The sequence below is a fragment of the Belonocnema kinseyi genome, chromosome 6, assembly GCF_010883055.1.
Source record: "Belonocnema kinseyi isolate 2016_QV_RU_SX_M_011 chromosome 6, B_treatae_v1, whole genome shotgun sequence".
Taxonomy (NCBI): Eukaryota; Metazoa; Arthropoda; class Insecta; order Hymenoptera; family Cynipidae; genus Belonocnema; species Belonocnema kinseyi.
In genome coordinates this window covers 140,413,111-140,430,353 of record NC_046662.1, presented here as the reverse complement: position 1 = coordinate 140,430,353, position 17,243 = coordinate 140,413,111, and the positions used below count along the sequence as shown (strand labels likewise).

Genomic DNA, 17,243 nt, shown 5'->3' with positions numbered 1-17,243 from the left:
GCCAAAATGTGCATTTGTTTATATAATTTGTTTATAAATAAACAAATATTGATAGGTGGCAAATTTTTTTTCAGAAAACATCACTGGCAACATAATTGCAACCAGGTAGAAAGAAAAAACGGTTTCTTTTCGCCTAAAAACGGCCAAAATGTAAATTTGTTTATAAAATAAACAAATAACATTTAATATTAAATTTAAATATTCACGTATCATCCTCACAATGAAAGCAAGCGATTTCAGAGCAGAAATATACGTTGAAGCCGAATAACCCTTAATGTCGAGTATTTGTTAATACAATTTGTTTATAACAATTAACTATGCAAGTTAAGAATTTTTTTATATTTCTTATACCCCTGTGCACTGAATTCAAGGGACAAGAAGTATAAGAAAAATTTTGTCTAGAAGATAAAAAATGAAATTAGAAAAATCGACATTTTTCTCGATGTTTGCATTAAAATAAAAATTAAATAAACAAAAAAATAAAAAATCTACTCTCACCATTTTCTGAAAAATTTCATTCAGAATTTTTCAAAAAAAAAATTCTAAAATCGGTGCATAATTGCGTTCTAAATGTCATTTTGAACCTCGTTTTCCGATTTCACCCCACTGTGCTCCGCGGCGAATAAAAACTTTCATAGCGTGCGATTATAAATAATGCAGTGATTGTGTCATAGTAAATAATTGTGTGCTTAAGCATGGGAAAAAATATTAGAGTATAATATTAATAATATAGTAATACAAAAGATAAATTTTTTATGGCAAAAAATCGGTTATAATTTTATAGAACTGTTCTCTATAGTTTCGCGACTAGTTCAACACAATGTAAAACAAAGACGATTTTAACTTTTATTGAACTACCCAGCGTATCATCTACTATAGGATTAGTTCGATAAAATTGAATGAATATTTGTTTCCGTGAGCAAAATAACTTGAAACATTACGCAAATCCCGCTATGTCCTCTTCTTACTCTACTTTGGTTAATTTTTCGTCAAATAATTTTATTTTGTACAGGAAGGTAGAGTGTGGAGCGTTAAATTAGAAACAAAGACTAAGCCTCTATTTTAACGCCCCAAATGGAAGATTTGGAAATTTGTGCCCATAAGAGCGCTGAAGCAGGGGCAAAAATCGCATGGGAATATCCTCTACTTTACAGCCTTAGCCCCTACAGATATTAGCGTCAAGAGTGTCAAAGTAGGGCCTATATTTCGACTCGGGCATGCATCTGAGTTCTGGTAATTTCTCAATCACTTCCTCACACACATTTTGATTATAAAAGGTAATCATTTCGAAAAACAGAATTTCAAATCGCATGAGATTAGAAAATATAAGTTTTTTCATTACCCTACTCTTTAAACTCGTATAGTTTTTTCGTATATAAGATTTTACACGTTTCACAGATGGTGATTTCACTTTGCGATAGATACTTTCAGCGATGGTTTCAATAATGACATCTTTTGTACGTTGAAACGCAATAACACTCAGATCCAGAATATACCGGTTGATACAAGGGTTGACTTCCTGGATAACAGCAAACGTTGTTTCTTGCAGTACAAGTGAATAATATTCTTGCGTTTCTTGAATTCTCTCCAAAGCCACTATATAATTTTCAAAAGATATAGTCATATGTACATGGAAATTTCCACCGTCGATGCATTGTTGCTTTTCTTGGCCATCAAGAAGAGTGTTATGAGGTTAAAGTAACTTTTAAATAATTTCCACTCTTCAAGATTTAGGGTTATACTTGCATGGGGATCACTGGCCTGGAGTTTCACTGCTGAGGCGAGCTTTCCGTCTTTTTTAAAATCAGCACCGACAATAATTTGTTTTGTGAATGATGAATTCCGGTTGTATGTGGTCGCTTGTAGCATTTGATTTTGTGGTGTATAAGGCATAATGAATATCACACCCAAGCTTGTCACAGACTGAGCGATATTTGGAAAACTGCATGCACTTATACATTTGTCTTCACAAATTCAATGGAGTTGAAGCGTCCACCCAAATATACCATTTCAAGATGCTGATCTTCACAGGCTTTCTTCATTTGCATTAACAGATTTTTATCCTCTTCAAACAGTTTTGCCATTCTTTGAGGTAGAAAAAACGTGAAGCTCTTGTTGCTTTTCTTCTTCACAATCTGGCATCTGACAACAAACTGAAGAAAGAGAAGAACTGACCTCTTCTTATAGACGCTTACCCCCTCCATAACATTTCTGTACACTTTTGCGTAGTATTTCACCATATGATGCAATAATAACCAAGAGAGTGAAAAATAATACGTATTTAAATGTTTACTCAATTTAGTTCACATAGATAAGGATTCCAGGAATTGACGATGACGTCATCAGAATGGAATTTTGTTTACTGAGAATTGTTTAACATTATATGAAATATGACGCCCATTTCGGTAAATATCAAAGGAGAACGTTTAATCAATTAAGTTCACATTGATAAGGATTCCAGGAATCGAAGATGACGTCATCAGAATGGAATTTTATTCACCGAGACTCTTGTTCGAATCTACATAAGAAGCACGATATAATGCCTTATTCTCTCAGTAATGCATGTAACATGATATTATTTTGAAAGAAAAAAATTCTCAGAATTCTATGTAACTTGCGTCTCATTGTTTTTTCCATATCAAACTCCTTAACACCTATAATCTAATTTGATCTCTGACTCATAGTCTCGGTGCACAACAAAGGCAGTCATGAGTCATTGATGGTGGTTGCAGATCTTGGAAATTTTCAATGACGCACCATTGCAATTAATATTTAAGACATAAAAATTATATTATTTTGAGGGTGAAAAACTTCAATTTCGAGAATAGCAGGTATTAATTAGCCTAATTTGGCGATATCGTATATCAAATCATCTCCTATTTCATATTTTTGTGGCTAAAAAGTTCCATTCCCAGGATTTTTAAGTATTCATTTTCAATATCGATAGTGTGGATCGGATACTTCAAAACTGTGATTGGTTAGTCAGCACAAAACCAATCTTACAGCCTTCTGCGCTCTAGCGGTAATTTTGCATATTCGTACGGGAAAAAGGGAGCCAGAACCGGCTTTATCTATCTACTCGAAAGGTTTAAAAACTTTGAGATTTGATGAAAACCAGAAATGTCAAATTTTAGATAAAACTTCTTTAAAAAAATCAAGAATTCAGATGCAGAGTAGACTACTGTATGTTAAATAAAGCATAAACCTCGTTATTGAAAATTATATTAAATGTAGAAAGACAGGAAACACACACAGAAACTGTATAATATATTTTAGTAGTTCATAATCATACAAGGTGATGTCAACGTTCATAAAATTACGTACTGCATTACTTGTAATTAAGTGAAAAATTAAACAGATTGTGAGCGCGTATCAGTTCGGTGTCCTGGTACCTTTGTTACTCTGGTCGACAATCCAAATAGCTTTTACCATATTTGATTACAACAAATCCTTTTTATGTTGGATAAGCCGTTAAAAACCTGCTACTCTCGGATATTTCAGGTGAATGAAAAGTTATGCATTTGGCCAAATATACGTACATAAGAAGAAAACAAAAGTATATTTACCTATTGTTGTATAAATGGTACCACAATAAAATACAGCATTCCAAAACGTCCATACTTTATCCTCCTTATCCATTAGTCCACGTTTGAAAAATTGATACAGCTTTGCCTCATAACTAGTAAGTAGGTTACTAGCTTTACCTTTCCAAATTGTTGGATCCTCTATGACAGAACTGTCATTACCTAAAGCTTTGATTGCATCCAGAGTTTCATTTCTACACCAAAAGAGAAACTGACATATGAATCTAAGATTATTGAACTGCAGATTATTGCAGTGCAAAGGAAGAAAACCTTTTACTACATTGATGGTCGATCTGAGATAGAAACCCAAATTTATTTGGGTGACTTTTTCAATTGTGCATGTATCAAGAAGCGCAGGTCTCTTTTAATATAATAAATACTATCAAAAATAGTCTCGCTGAGAAACTGTGTGAGCCAGCAGGTCTAGGATATGGTAAATGGGGATTGCTTCTATCAGAGCCCTTGTGTATTGCAAGCGCATATCTTATAATTCTAAATAGAACCGCACTTTTCGGTACATGCGATCCATCGATTCCACACTGTACTCAACTATATTGTTATTTATTGCTAATTGTAGGTTATCTATTTTGCATAGCTAGAAATTCCATAGATACTGGCAGAATAAAATGAAAGTTCAATCGTAAGTATGACATCTCCAATAGCTGATCAGTCCCAAAGGCATGTAAATGAGTATATTTTATTCGTAAGACTAAAATAATTTTATAATCTTCCTAATTTTCAGAATTTTTACACACTTACAGTAACATCCTTATTACAATGATTATTTAAAGTATAAAAACGACAAATTAGCTAAAAATTATTTCGATTAAAGCAGAAAGATCGGGCTATGAATTTGCAACGAGCAACGAGCAGTGTTTCGGAGATTTTATATTCCACCGAATTTCCATGTATAAATACGCTAACCGGGTAACGGTTCAAACTTGATGAAAAAATTATTTTGCAAAAAAAATTTTAATCGTTCGATATTTGGATCTCGCCCATCGCACTAAAAATTCATGTAACTTGCATGTTAAACCTTTTGTAAAACCTTCAAACGAGTTAGTTTTCTTAAATTTAATAGGAATGTAACGCTTACACAGGCAGTGGTGTCGTGGTGTCGTTTGGTGCACTGAAAAAATTGGTATTGCACAATATTGATGATTTAGAAACTTTCATATTTAATTCTTATTTGTTGCAAAATCATTTTCTTGTCCAATTTTTCCACTAACGGTTTACCGCATTTACATTTCGAAACCTCGTGTAAAATGAATTAGCCTACTAACCTGTTCCTTCGTATATCCAGCCGATGTTTCGTTTCTTGACTTCCCTCTACAGTTACAAAAATCATCGCTCCAGCAACACTATACAAAAGCACGATAACGAACAGGAAAATATGAGTGAACCATCGTTTACTCCACGAACTGACCTAGGAATTTAATTGGAATTATTGTAAACAAAGCTCCTATCTAATTTTTGTTGGTCAATATGATTTAAAAAGGATAAGTTTAATGATAAAAAACTTCCTCAGCCGTTAGAAAAAATCTGCATTGTACTAGGCAGTCTGATAAGTACCTGAAAATTCTAAGAGATGGCATTAGTATTCACTAATGTGAACCATTTTCGTCGAGCTTGATCCTTCAAATGACGTCTGTCAAAACTTCAGCCATTTATGTTTACGCATTTACAAGTTACAGCACTGAGAAGCGACTAACCTCCGAGTTTTTTTTAATATGGAAAAATCTGAGTTTCGAGTTTTGAACAAACACTACTATCTTCGCAAGAAAACGATATGCGAGACCAAGGCTAAGCTGGATAAGTATTACTCGGACTCTGCACCGTCGATTGGAACGATTCATAAGTGGTTTACCGAGTTTCGTTGTGGCCGTACGAGCACAGTTGATGCTGACCGATCTGGGCGCCCAAAAGAGGTCACTACACCAAAAAATGTTGAAAAAATCCATGATATGATGTTGAATGATCCCAAAGTGAAATTGAGAGAGGTAGCTAATGCTGTAGGCATATCATTGTAACGTGCGGGCAATATCGTGCATTCAGTTTTGGGCATGAAGAAGCTCTGCGCGCGATGGGTGCCGCGTTTGCTCACAGTGGACCAAAAACGAATTCGTGTGACAACTTTCCAGCAGAATTTGGCATTATTTTCGCGTAAGCCGACCGAGTTATTAAGCCGATTCATAACCATGGATGAAACCTGGATCCAGTACTACACTCCTGAGTCAACGCAACAGGCAAAACAGTGGTTTCCACCGGGCCAAAGTGCTCCGAAGCATCCAAAAACGCAACAATGGGTCGGAAAGGTTATGGCCTCCGTATTTTGGGATGCACATGGCATAATATTCGTGGACTATCTTGAAACAGGTAAAACCATAACCGGAGCATACTATTCATCATTATTTGACCGATTGAAAATCGAAATCGCCGAAAAACGACCGCATTTGAAGAAGAAAAAACAGCTTTATCATCACGACAATGCGCCTGTTCATTCATGCTTACTTGCAGAAGCAAAATTGCATGAAATCGGCTTCGAATTGGTTCCTTAGCCACCGTATTCACCAGACCTGGCCCCCAGCAACTGTTACTTGTTCCCTAACCTGAAGAGATGGCTCATCGGTAAGCGTTTTTACTCAAATGAGGAGCTCATAGCTGAAATTGAAGCGTATTTTGGAGACCTTCCGATCGAGTACTTTTCGTACAATATCAAAAAGTTAGAAAATCGTTGGACTCGCTGTATCGACCTAAAAGGAGAGTATGTTGAAAAATAAAACTGACTTTGGCCAAAAAAACGTCTCCGTATTTCATTTTTCAGGGACTTATCAGACTGCCTAGTACATCCACATATATGATGGTGTGCAATACAAATAAACATTCTTTATTTCGTGAATCCTCACACTGAATTTACTTCTTTTGATTAAAAATATGATATTTTTGTAGTAAGTACACAAAATTATCGGTTACACTAAGTCGGTTATTATGAACTTTTCGGGAGAGGTTTTAACTAAAAGTTTTCCCGTGATCCCCAAGCTAATGTTCCAGCCATCAGCCGAAGCATAAGTCACCGGTTTTCGCTCTAACATCAATGTATAGTTGGTGGAAAGTATGCATGCTTTGGCCTTCGCGCACATATTGTAAGCAATTTGTCTTCTTGCGAAGTCTATGACCTTATACCCTCAGCGAATTTTCATAAAGTGCGCGTTTTCCTCATCATAATTTATAGCCGATTTGATATATTTTATGGCTAGGCTAAACAGGAAGTCAATTTCCAAAAGTCAGGATTCAGTGTTTGAGCGGCTGAAGTAATTACATCCACCTATTCCTATAATTCTAGGTGGAAATTGCAACACGCGCATTGATAATTTGAACCAGATAATTTTTGAGGGGGTTAAATCATTTTTGGAATGATCCGTGTTGAATCGTGAAGTTTGCAGAAGGCACCTTGCTTTAGCGGAATATTTTCAAGTGCATGGAGTAAATTTGGTTAGGAAACTTTAACAAACTTTTGAGTGCAATTGGGATATATGGATCAAAAGGAGAATGTTTGAAATTATTGTAATAATTTGTGACGTGCGAAAATGTTAAAGAATGTATGAGATTATGGTCAACTTTAATAACGCAGATTAAAGTTACCAAATTTGCAGTAAAGATTTTTAAAAGTAATCATCAATGCACGTGTTATATATATTAAAAACTATTCTGTCATACACTGAGGAAAAATTAAATGAAATTTCATGATAGTTGCACAGTAATACAAAACTCGGAATGTCAGTAAAAAAAGTAGGTTGACTTTCATATGTACCCAAAAGAATCAATCGCCGGTTAAAAGTCAACTGATGATTGTAATATGACCACCATTTACTCAATTGGTTGAAAATCAATCGTGTTATACAGGTAAAAGTAAATTTTCAAGTTACTTTAATACACGCATATTATTGACTTTCCGTTAAACCTTCACTTCATATTTTTGGAGTTTAGAAAATATCCCAGTTATGATGTATCATAGAAATTATGAAAATAAGGCTAGTAAATTTTTTTTCGGTAAAAACTTGAAATTTTCTCTACCTCCATGACGATGTTCTTTTTGGAATTTTTCTCAGCTTTAACTCAGGAAAAACTTTTTACAAGCGATTCATATGTCCAACACATACATAGATTTAAATAAGCTTCGATGAACACTGTGTTTTTATAATTTCTGGATGTCAACAATTTCCAAAAGACTTTTGTTTTATTTGAGTGAACATTTTTCACAAACGACTCAAATATACAAATATCCAACTTACCGTGATCCGCGCGGCAATCGACATTTTTCCTAAGTGTTCGCGCATCGCAGTTCGCGTACGCATTTCTGCTAGCTCAAATGAATTTCAGATCGTAAGACTGAAAATCATTCGAAAGTTAACATACCTACCAGTTCTTGATTCTATTAATACATATTTTAGACAGAGATATGATAATTATTAAATGTTAATGATTCCCTTAAAATCGGTCATAGAATGAACAATTTTGGTGATTCCTCGAGTGAATGTTTCTAATTAAAAAATGTATTATTTACTGAAAAGTTTGGTCAAGTTTAAAATATATTCTAGAGAAAATTGAATATAGGATATATTATTATTTACTCCTCGTTGTATGAACGTTTATCCAGTGTGAAAAAGATATTTATTTTTCGCCACTCTAGACTTTATTCGACAATTTTCAGTAAACCGGCAGGCGAGTAGCAGTTGCCATGTATCTACCACCCCCTCCCTAATATTTTAGGTTCGTATATAAGTATTGAGTATTTCAAAGGTATTTACTATTTTTTACGTTCTCATAAGAGTAAGTATTAAATTTGTGTAAAATTGGACCCCCTCCCCCCAGATTTTGTTAAATATCAAAGTTTTTAGACTATCTTCTTTTAGAAATTAAAAATTCTATGTACGGTTACACATAGTATTTAAAAATACGATCAATTTTTCCTAATAAACAGAGTTATAGCATTTAGAAAAATTCAAATGACAAACGAAAATGAACATTTTAGGCCAAACAACGCACAATATGAAAAAAATGACATAAAGAAAAACGTTGCATTTTAAACACTATACAGCAGGGCCCTTCAGCGAGCGGAAATTCGACCGCAAATACTCATTTGGAACATGTTTCGTTACTACCACCACAAACCTCTCCTCAGCTATAAGAGTGAGCCCTTGGAAAACTGGAAAAAGCTTTAATAAAATGTTCATCAACAAAATTTTTTTAACGAAATACACAGACCTTTTGAATCTGAAAAACAGGTTTTTACTAATGTGTCTGTCTGTACGTCTGAACATCTCTCTCTGAGCACGATAACTTTTGGAAAAATTAATCTATTGTAATCCTATTTAATCTGTTTGAATTCCATGTAACCTCGTGTAATCGTCCGTAATTATGTGTAACCTTGAGTAGTTTCTTGTAATCTATTGCTGTAATAATATATATAATTTTTTTTACTATTTAAATTAAGGGTAGTGTCCACTGTACAAAATTTGGCACATAAGGCTACTGTATATTTTTATAAATAACTTTTCAAATTTTAATCTAAATGTTTTGATAAAATTTGACAACCACAAATGCATCCTAAAGAAGGTTTTTCAGACATAAATTAATTTTAAAACTTTGTTTATTTGGGTACAAAATTGAAAAATTATATTTTCCAGAAATGCAATTCTTAAAAAGAAATTGGAGGTTAATTAATATTGGCGTTAATTAGAGAAATTAATATCTTTAGATTTCTAAAGATTATTCGTAAAAAATATACAATGTTCCTCATTTTGTGATACTTTTAGGCGCAAATTATTGGTCACATTGCGATACCTTTACAGTAAATCTTTATTTTCTCCGAACAGAATCATTTTCTTGATAAAATATTTTTTAGACTTATTCTACACCCTCATATCTCGGTAATAAGTTTTTATATTAAAAAAATTTGAAAATTCGATTTTTTCTTGCTATTCAAACTGTTTTTTTAAAACCTGTAATACCTTGTTGACTATTATTCAGGAACTCAATATTTTGGAAGCAAGGTTTTATTCATTTTTTTAACCTAAAATAGTAGGTTTGTTCAAAATCCGCAGCTGACTTATATTTGAAATTGTCAACTTCAACATCTATTTCCTCAAAACTGAATAACGTATGCTAGTCAAACTTTTTTGGCACCCATTCAATAACATTTTAGCTCGGGAGTGGACTTTTCTTTTATCATTCAATAGTGATTTTGATTTTACAGAATGTTTTTTCGCTGCTCTAAAAAAATCACATATTGTTGGTTATTTAGTTCTACATTGCCAAGCTTAAAATACCTTTTAAACACGAACTTAAGTGTTAAAATCAATTAACAACTCTTTATGTGCGCTGTCATTATTTGGCGAACTGGGTTGATCCAGATTTCAGTAATATTAGTAGATAGGTAGGGGGAGTTCTGACGCACTTTTTTCCGTACGAATAGCAAACTTGCAGCTAGAGTGCAGAAGGCTGTAAGATTGGTTTCGCTCCTTGTGCTGACTTACAAATCACAGTTTTGAACGATCCACACTATCGATATTAGAAATCAATACTTAAAATCATGGGAATGGAACTTTTCAGCCCCAAAAATATGGAATATGATATGATATGTGGTATCGCAATATTAAGCTATGCAATACCTGCTATCCTCGGAATTGAAGTTTTTTACCCCAAAATAGTATAATTTATGTATTAAATGTTTATCGCAATGGCGCGTCATTGAAAATTTCCAAGATCTTCAACCACTCTCTTGACATTATAACAATTCTCGGTAAACAAAATTCCATTCTGATGACGTTATCGTCAATTCCTGAAATCCTTATCAATGTAAACTTAAAAAATCAAACGTTCTCTTTGATATTTGCCGAAATGGGTGTCATATTTTATATGATGTTAAACAATTGTCGGTAAACAAAATTCCATTCTGATGAGGTCATCATCGAGTCCGGACATCCTTATCTATGTGAACCAAATTAATTAAACGTTCTCCTTTGATATTTCCCGACAGGGGCGTAATATTTCATATAATGTTGAACAATTTCTGGGGTAAACAAAAATCCATTCTGATGATGTCATCGTCGATTCCTGAAATCCTTATCTATGTAAACTAAATTAATTAAACGTTCTCCTTTTATATTCGCCAACAGCGGCGTAATAGTTCATACAGGAAGTGCTCGCAGTCTCTCACAATTATAAAGTCCATGACAGTCGTGGCAGAGAGTGGCAAAATCGAGTTTAGTCGCTATCAGATACAAGATAATTGTATCCCAGTGCTCACTATTTTCCCCTAACGATTTTAATGCTAATAAATGTTTGTTAAAATTATCAATAAGTTGTCTCAGGGATAGATCTGAGGATTTTGCTATACTCGTTAGCTCAAATAGTGCTTTAGTGTGAAAGTGAATGAGCGATCCGGAATCCTCATATCGATAAATGAGGCTTTTCCATGCTAAATCATAGTTAGCCTCCGAGATTCCGAGAGACTGAATAACGCGCGCCGCATCTCCTGCTAGCGCTGCACTCAAATAATAAAACTTTTCGATTTTCGAAATTCGTGCGCGATGATGTACCATTGATTTAAACGTATCGCGAAATTTGACCCAGTCATTAAAGGAGCCATCAAATGCTGGTATTTTAATTTTTGGAAGATTAGGTGCAAGAGCGTTCGCTGACAAAAGTTGGGAGAGATCGAACGGAGGTATTACAGAGGACTGAGATTGCGCTGAGGAGTTTTCCGTGCCAGAAATGGAAGAGTGTCTACTATCTGGTAATGACGTTTTTTGATTTTCCTCAAGAATGCCTCAAGCTTCCGAAAGAGCAGTAAAATACTCACTTTCGAAATCATCACGCTGTTTTGATTGTTCTTCTAACATTTGTTCATTTTCACCAAGTCAAATCTCAATCTGAGTTTGCACCAAATCGAATTCCGAATAGAGAGGATCAAACTTTTCTAATTTTTCTGCTAACGTAGTTATGCCCTGAGACTTATTTTTATTTTTCTCGTGGAAGTTCTTGAATCGAGTTACTTTGGATTTAATCGGTGTTCGCGAAGCCTTTAGAGCATCTAGATCTGGATTAGCAATTTTTACGGTCAATATCGGAAGTCGAAATACCAGGGGAAATTAAAAAAAAGGAAAGAGATATTTGGAGACTCCCCGATTGAAAAAATGTCGTTCAGCTACTCCGCAGTCTTCATGCCCTTGAAGTCGATATCTGGTACAGAGAATTTCTTCGTACAAGTTCCTCTGGGCAGCAATAGTGTGCAGTCCCCAGTTGTTGATTTCTGTAGAATAAAGATGTCCCTTAGAGCCACTAGGTTCTGTAGGAAGGGTTCGAGAAATGTCGAACTGATCACAAATATTTTAGGAAAACAGAGCAAAGGTTCAGAACCAACGTTGAAGTCACTTTTATATAAACAAATACACAAACGGTGGATTATTATGAGAAATCTTGTAGAGTCAAAGTCGGCTCACTAGATTCTCATTTGTCACTCAAAATTCCCAGTCACAAGTTGAAGTCACGAATTCACAGTTCAAGTTGACGTCACAAATGCACAGCTCAAACGTTAAAGTCACAGTTCCAAATTGACATCACAAATTCACAGTTCAAGTTGACGTCATAGTTCAAAGTTCAATTCACATGTTCACAGTACACAAGTTCGCAAGTCCAGTTCACAAGTTTAAGTTCACAAGTTTGAGTTCACAATTTAAAGTTCACTAGTTCATGGAAAATCACTGCTATGACACTGAATTTATCACTGAAGAAAAACATATTTTACACGCTGAATTACTGTAAAATACCCGGTTTCGGTAAAATATCCGATTTCGAAGGACCAATGTTTGCACGCATAAAAAAAACTAATGCGTACATGTGTTGAAGTGCATTGAGATAGTATCAAAATATAATTGTTCATTATTAAATCTTAATTTATTAAAAAAACATTTGAATAGCATACAGATATGTGACAAGAAAATGTGAATTTAATAATCGCGATATAATTACAGAAATATTCAAGGTGGCAAAGCCGAATTGCTTAATGTGTACCAACTTGCACCTCTGACGCGACTGGTCCCGAGTCTCCAGGGAGCCCATTTCGAGCCGTACATTTCGGCCTTTTCCGACGTTTCCAAGAAACGAGATTTGCTGGAAAACGTACAATTATCAAATTTTTAGGAACATCGCATTTTGGCTAGGCAAGGTTATCCACCAAATGACTATTTCCCGTTAGATCCAAAATTGAGTCATGCTCTTTGGAATGTTAAAAAAATTATGAGGGCCAATTTACCCTTTTCAGAAAAACGTGCCTCGAGCTGTGCATCCTGGATTAAACGAAAAACATCTTACAATTTGCTTTTGGCCAGTCGAGGGACTTCGGCGTTAGAAATTAGAAAGTGAAAATCTTTGACATTCTTTAGATTCTGTTCGGTATTTTAGGAATCTAAACAGTACTGGTGAACAACCACGAGTAGGTTTGAAGTATAAAACGCTCCAAGATCTATATTTAAGTACAATTTTTTCGGTGATTCCATTAATTAATAAGAAGACTCGCATAATTTCAAATTACTTTAAATCTGTATACTGTTTCTATAAGTGTTATCAGTTAATAACAAGATATACATAACCTTTAAATAACTTGAAATCTAGGCAGTGTTTCTACAACTGTCATGAGTTGATAACAGGACTTATATAACCTTAAATAACTGAAAATCTACACAGTGTTTCTATAAGTTACATTTTATTTGCAGCAATATGTAGAATATAGAATGTATCTGCTACATTAAAGGTTATACACTAGTCCTAGGTCTCTATCTCTCTCACGCCTCGACTCATATATCCACATGATTCGTCATATTTATCGCCTCGCTTGTTTCTACACAATCATACAAGTTTTTAAAAATCGCTGTACATAATCTCAACTTTCCTTTAAGAATTGTATTCTTTTTTTAGAAAATGAACATTAGTTTTCATCAACATCCATTGCCTCCTGTAATTGGATTTTGTAGCCCCAAGGAAGTGTAGTATTTGTTTTACCCAAAATATTTGTTTATTAACTAAACTGTTTATATTGTGAACACTAAATTAAAATTAAAAAATAAAATGTATGCAAAACCAGAAATTTAAAATTACGTTTCATGACTTGAAGTAAAAAAATTACTTTGAAAAACTTTATTTTCTAAAATAATGTTTTTAATAAAAAATAATTAAAAACTTAATTTTTTGAAATAAATGTTTGTTAATTTACACTCTTCATAGGTTGCAAATAGTTACAATTTACTCCTTAAACAAATTACAAAAAACTTTTTCACCCGTATTATTCCCATTATTAATATTATTAATAGTATTTTTATTATCATTATAAAGCATGAAACCTTTTACAAATAAGATTTGAATGCATTTGCTTAAAAGCATTGCGTCGAAGAGTATACTTAACTAGGTCTTATTCATAATATCTAATGATTCCTGACCTACTAAAATCAGCTGATACCGAACAAATGACTCATTGTGTAGAGTAGTGACTGTATAGAGTAAAAGAAAGAGTTAAATAAATACTATTTCTTATCGTAGAAAGTGAAGGAATATATTGAAAAACGGAAAATAATTTCTACCACTATCATTTTCAAAATCTTATGAAAGAATATAGAATTAATCTGTACTCCACTTAATGTAATTTACCATGAAAGCATCAATCTGTGTGCGATTAATTAGAAATTTGAAGAAGAAAATGTGGAAGTAATTCAGTCTGCAAGGAAATTCACAGAACAAACTGAGAATAAAATTTGTTGCAGGAAATTTTTTGGAGCGATAAAGTTTTGTTTAGCCAACTTCGCGTCTTTCAAAAAACATATGTTTGTCATTGAAAAACAAAAGAAAATTTAACCGATATTTGTGTAAAGTTTATCCTGTGAAGTTAATGTTTGTTGCAGAGAATCTTTCGTCAGAAATCGACCTAAAGTTTATCTTCTGTTTTTCTGTGTTACAAATGGCTAAGTATTTTATCTAATTGGATATCTTATTGAAATTATGATAAGCATCGAACTATCGGAATGAAACCAAAATATGTTGCAAATAAACATAAAAAAAGTTATTATTAAATGTGCATCACAAATTTCAAGTTAAAAATGTGAACCAGAAATAAAAATTTCAAGTTGATGAAAAAGTTCAAATAAGTAAATTTAAACGTGTGCTTGAAAAAGGATATGCACCTAATTGGACAACTGAAATATTCACAATCAGCGAAATAAAAAACTACTGTACCTGAAAAAAACATACTTAAAGATTATCAAGATAAACCTATTATGGGTTGTTTTTGTGAACAAGAGTTACTTAAACTAGAAAATTTTAATATCTATCTTTTTGAGAAACTATTTAAAAAAAGCCAGAATAATATATTTGTAAAATGGTTAGGTTACGATGATTCTTACAATAGCTGGGTATTTATATTTGAGTTTTAAAAAAATATTTCAAATATATTTAGACACATGTTGTAGGTATAAAATTACAAGCGGCCACGGGTTTGGAGGTGACATCAGTAACCTCTGGATGCTTTCTTAGAGCTACCAACTGCCACTCCATTATTATCCTTTTTATTATTATTATGTGTTCTTATTAAATTTTTACTCGGGTAAGCCCGGTGATACATCATAGCCACGGACTAAATCAAGTGACTGATGAGATTAGAATGTTATAACTTAATTCAAATAATTTAATACAATGTTTAAAACCTCCTGCGATGCTGTTGTAGGTATACAATTACGAGCGGCCACGAGCTTTGGAGGTGACAACAGTCACCTCTGGATGCATTCTTAGAGCTACCATCTGCCACTCCACGGAATTTTAGTCGCTCGCTTCCTGATGATCAAGAAAGTTTCTTACAATGCAACAGGTGTTTAATAAAACCGCCTTCTGAGCTGCTGCCAATACTCTAATGTCTCCTAAATATTCAAGATCTTCAGTGCATCTTGCGTGCACATTGCCTGTAGCCGAAATCACAATGGGATGAATGGATGCATGATGTCAGGTCGATTGGCCCGGATGTCATGATCCGTTCGGATACGAAAATCCCAATTAGAATGTATCTATATAAGGACACCCATTCTTTTAAGAGTCCTAGGTTTAGTGCAAGTTGTTGATTTATAATGCCCGCTACATCATTATGTCTGTGCGTGTATTCTCTTTGAGCCATTACGCGCCAGCCATCAATAATGTGCTCGATGCATTCGTTCGTGTCTCCACATAATCGGCACCGGTCAACCATGTTTTGATGTAACACGTGTTTGCGATAATTCCTGGTGCTGACAACTCCTGATGCTGACAACTGCGAAAATCCCTGGTGCTGATCCGCTTGACAGATGGTTCTATAAAGCGCAACATTTCGTTTTCTGTTGAAATAGTCTCGTAACTGTATAACTTGTGAATTACACAGTTTTTTGACATCTACAACGCCCCTACCCCCTAAGTGTCGTGGTAGAACTACCCTTTCAATCGCTGAACTTCTGTGGTGCATTCGGTGCTTCGTCATTTCTACGCAAACAATTGTGTTTAACTTTTCAAACATACTCGTGGTTGTTGACCAGTACAATGATAAAAAACAGAGATTGTACCACTTATATAGTGCCAATATTGTTTAAATACAGCAGCACTGTTGATAAGAATTACAGGAATCACGATGACATCATCATAATGAAAGAGGGGTTGATAAAAGAGAAGTTTGGAAAGGAGCGGGTGAGGAAGGGAAGTTAGGAAAGGATGACGGACTTGAGGAGGAGGAGGAGAAGAGGAGGATGAGGAAGAGGAGAATATAAACTTAGATTCCATGAATGAATAAAATATGACGCTCCTGTCGGCAAATATCAAACGAGAACGTTTAATTAATTTACTTTACATAGATAAGGATTTCAGGAATCGACGATGACGTCATCAGAATGGAATTTTGTTTTCCGAGAATTGTTATAATAGCACGAGGGTGGTTGCAGATCTGGGAAATTTTCAATGACGTACCATTGCGATAAACATTTAATACATAAAAAATTATATTATTTTGGGGTGAAAAACTTTAATTTCGGGAATAACATGTATTAATAGATAAAAATACAAAACGACTTTGAAGGAAGCAGGAAACTACTTTATAAAAAAATGAAAGGAAACAAAAGTACAGAAATTGTCAACATGAGAAATAGTAGGGGGAACTGGTATATGATGCAGATGGAATACTAGAGGCGTTCAGAGACAATTTTAGGAGACTATTCGGAGTTGAAGCTATAGGACACCACAACTGCGATGTTGAACACGATGCGTTGGAAAACTCAATTGAAGAAGTCTGTGTCACTGAGGTTAGGGATATAATTAAGAACTTGAAAAACGGTAAGGCTGCCGGGGTAGACGGTATTAACGCTGAAATGCTTGAACATGGTGGCGAGTACATACCACATAGAGTTTGCGAATTGATAAATTTATGTTTCGAGATGGGAGATGTCCCAGACGATTGGAAAGAAGCGATTACCGTACCAATATACAAGAGAAAGGGACATAAAAGCGAGTGCAATAATTACAGAGGGATTAGCTTATTAAGCACCGTAAGTAAAATATATTCAAAAATACTTATTCGTAGGGTAATGAAAATAACAGAAA

General features: G+C 34.2%; 1 protein-coding gene across 1 annotated transcript in view; it reads right to left on the bottom strand.

Annotated features, from left to right (window-relative positions):
* LOC117174147 (TWiK family of potassium channels protein 18) overlaps positions 1 to 17,243 on the bottom strand; it is a 490,025-nt gene that overhangs the window by 301,237 nt on the left and 171,545 nt on the right. The window contains exons 3-4 of the mRNA XM_033362961.1: positions 4,868 to 5,010; positions 3,567 to 3,778 (exon numbers count right to left, since the gene is read on the bottom strand). Coding sequence (XP_033218852.1) covers positions 3,567 to 3,778; positions 4,868 to 5,010 — 355 coding nt within the window. The remainder of the gene's footprint in view (positions 1 to 3,566; positions 3,779 to 4,867; positions 5,011 to 17,243) is intronic.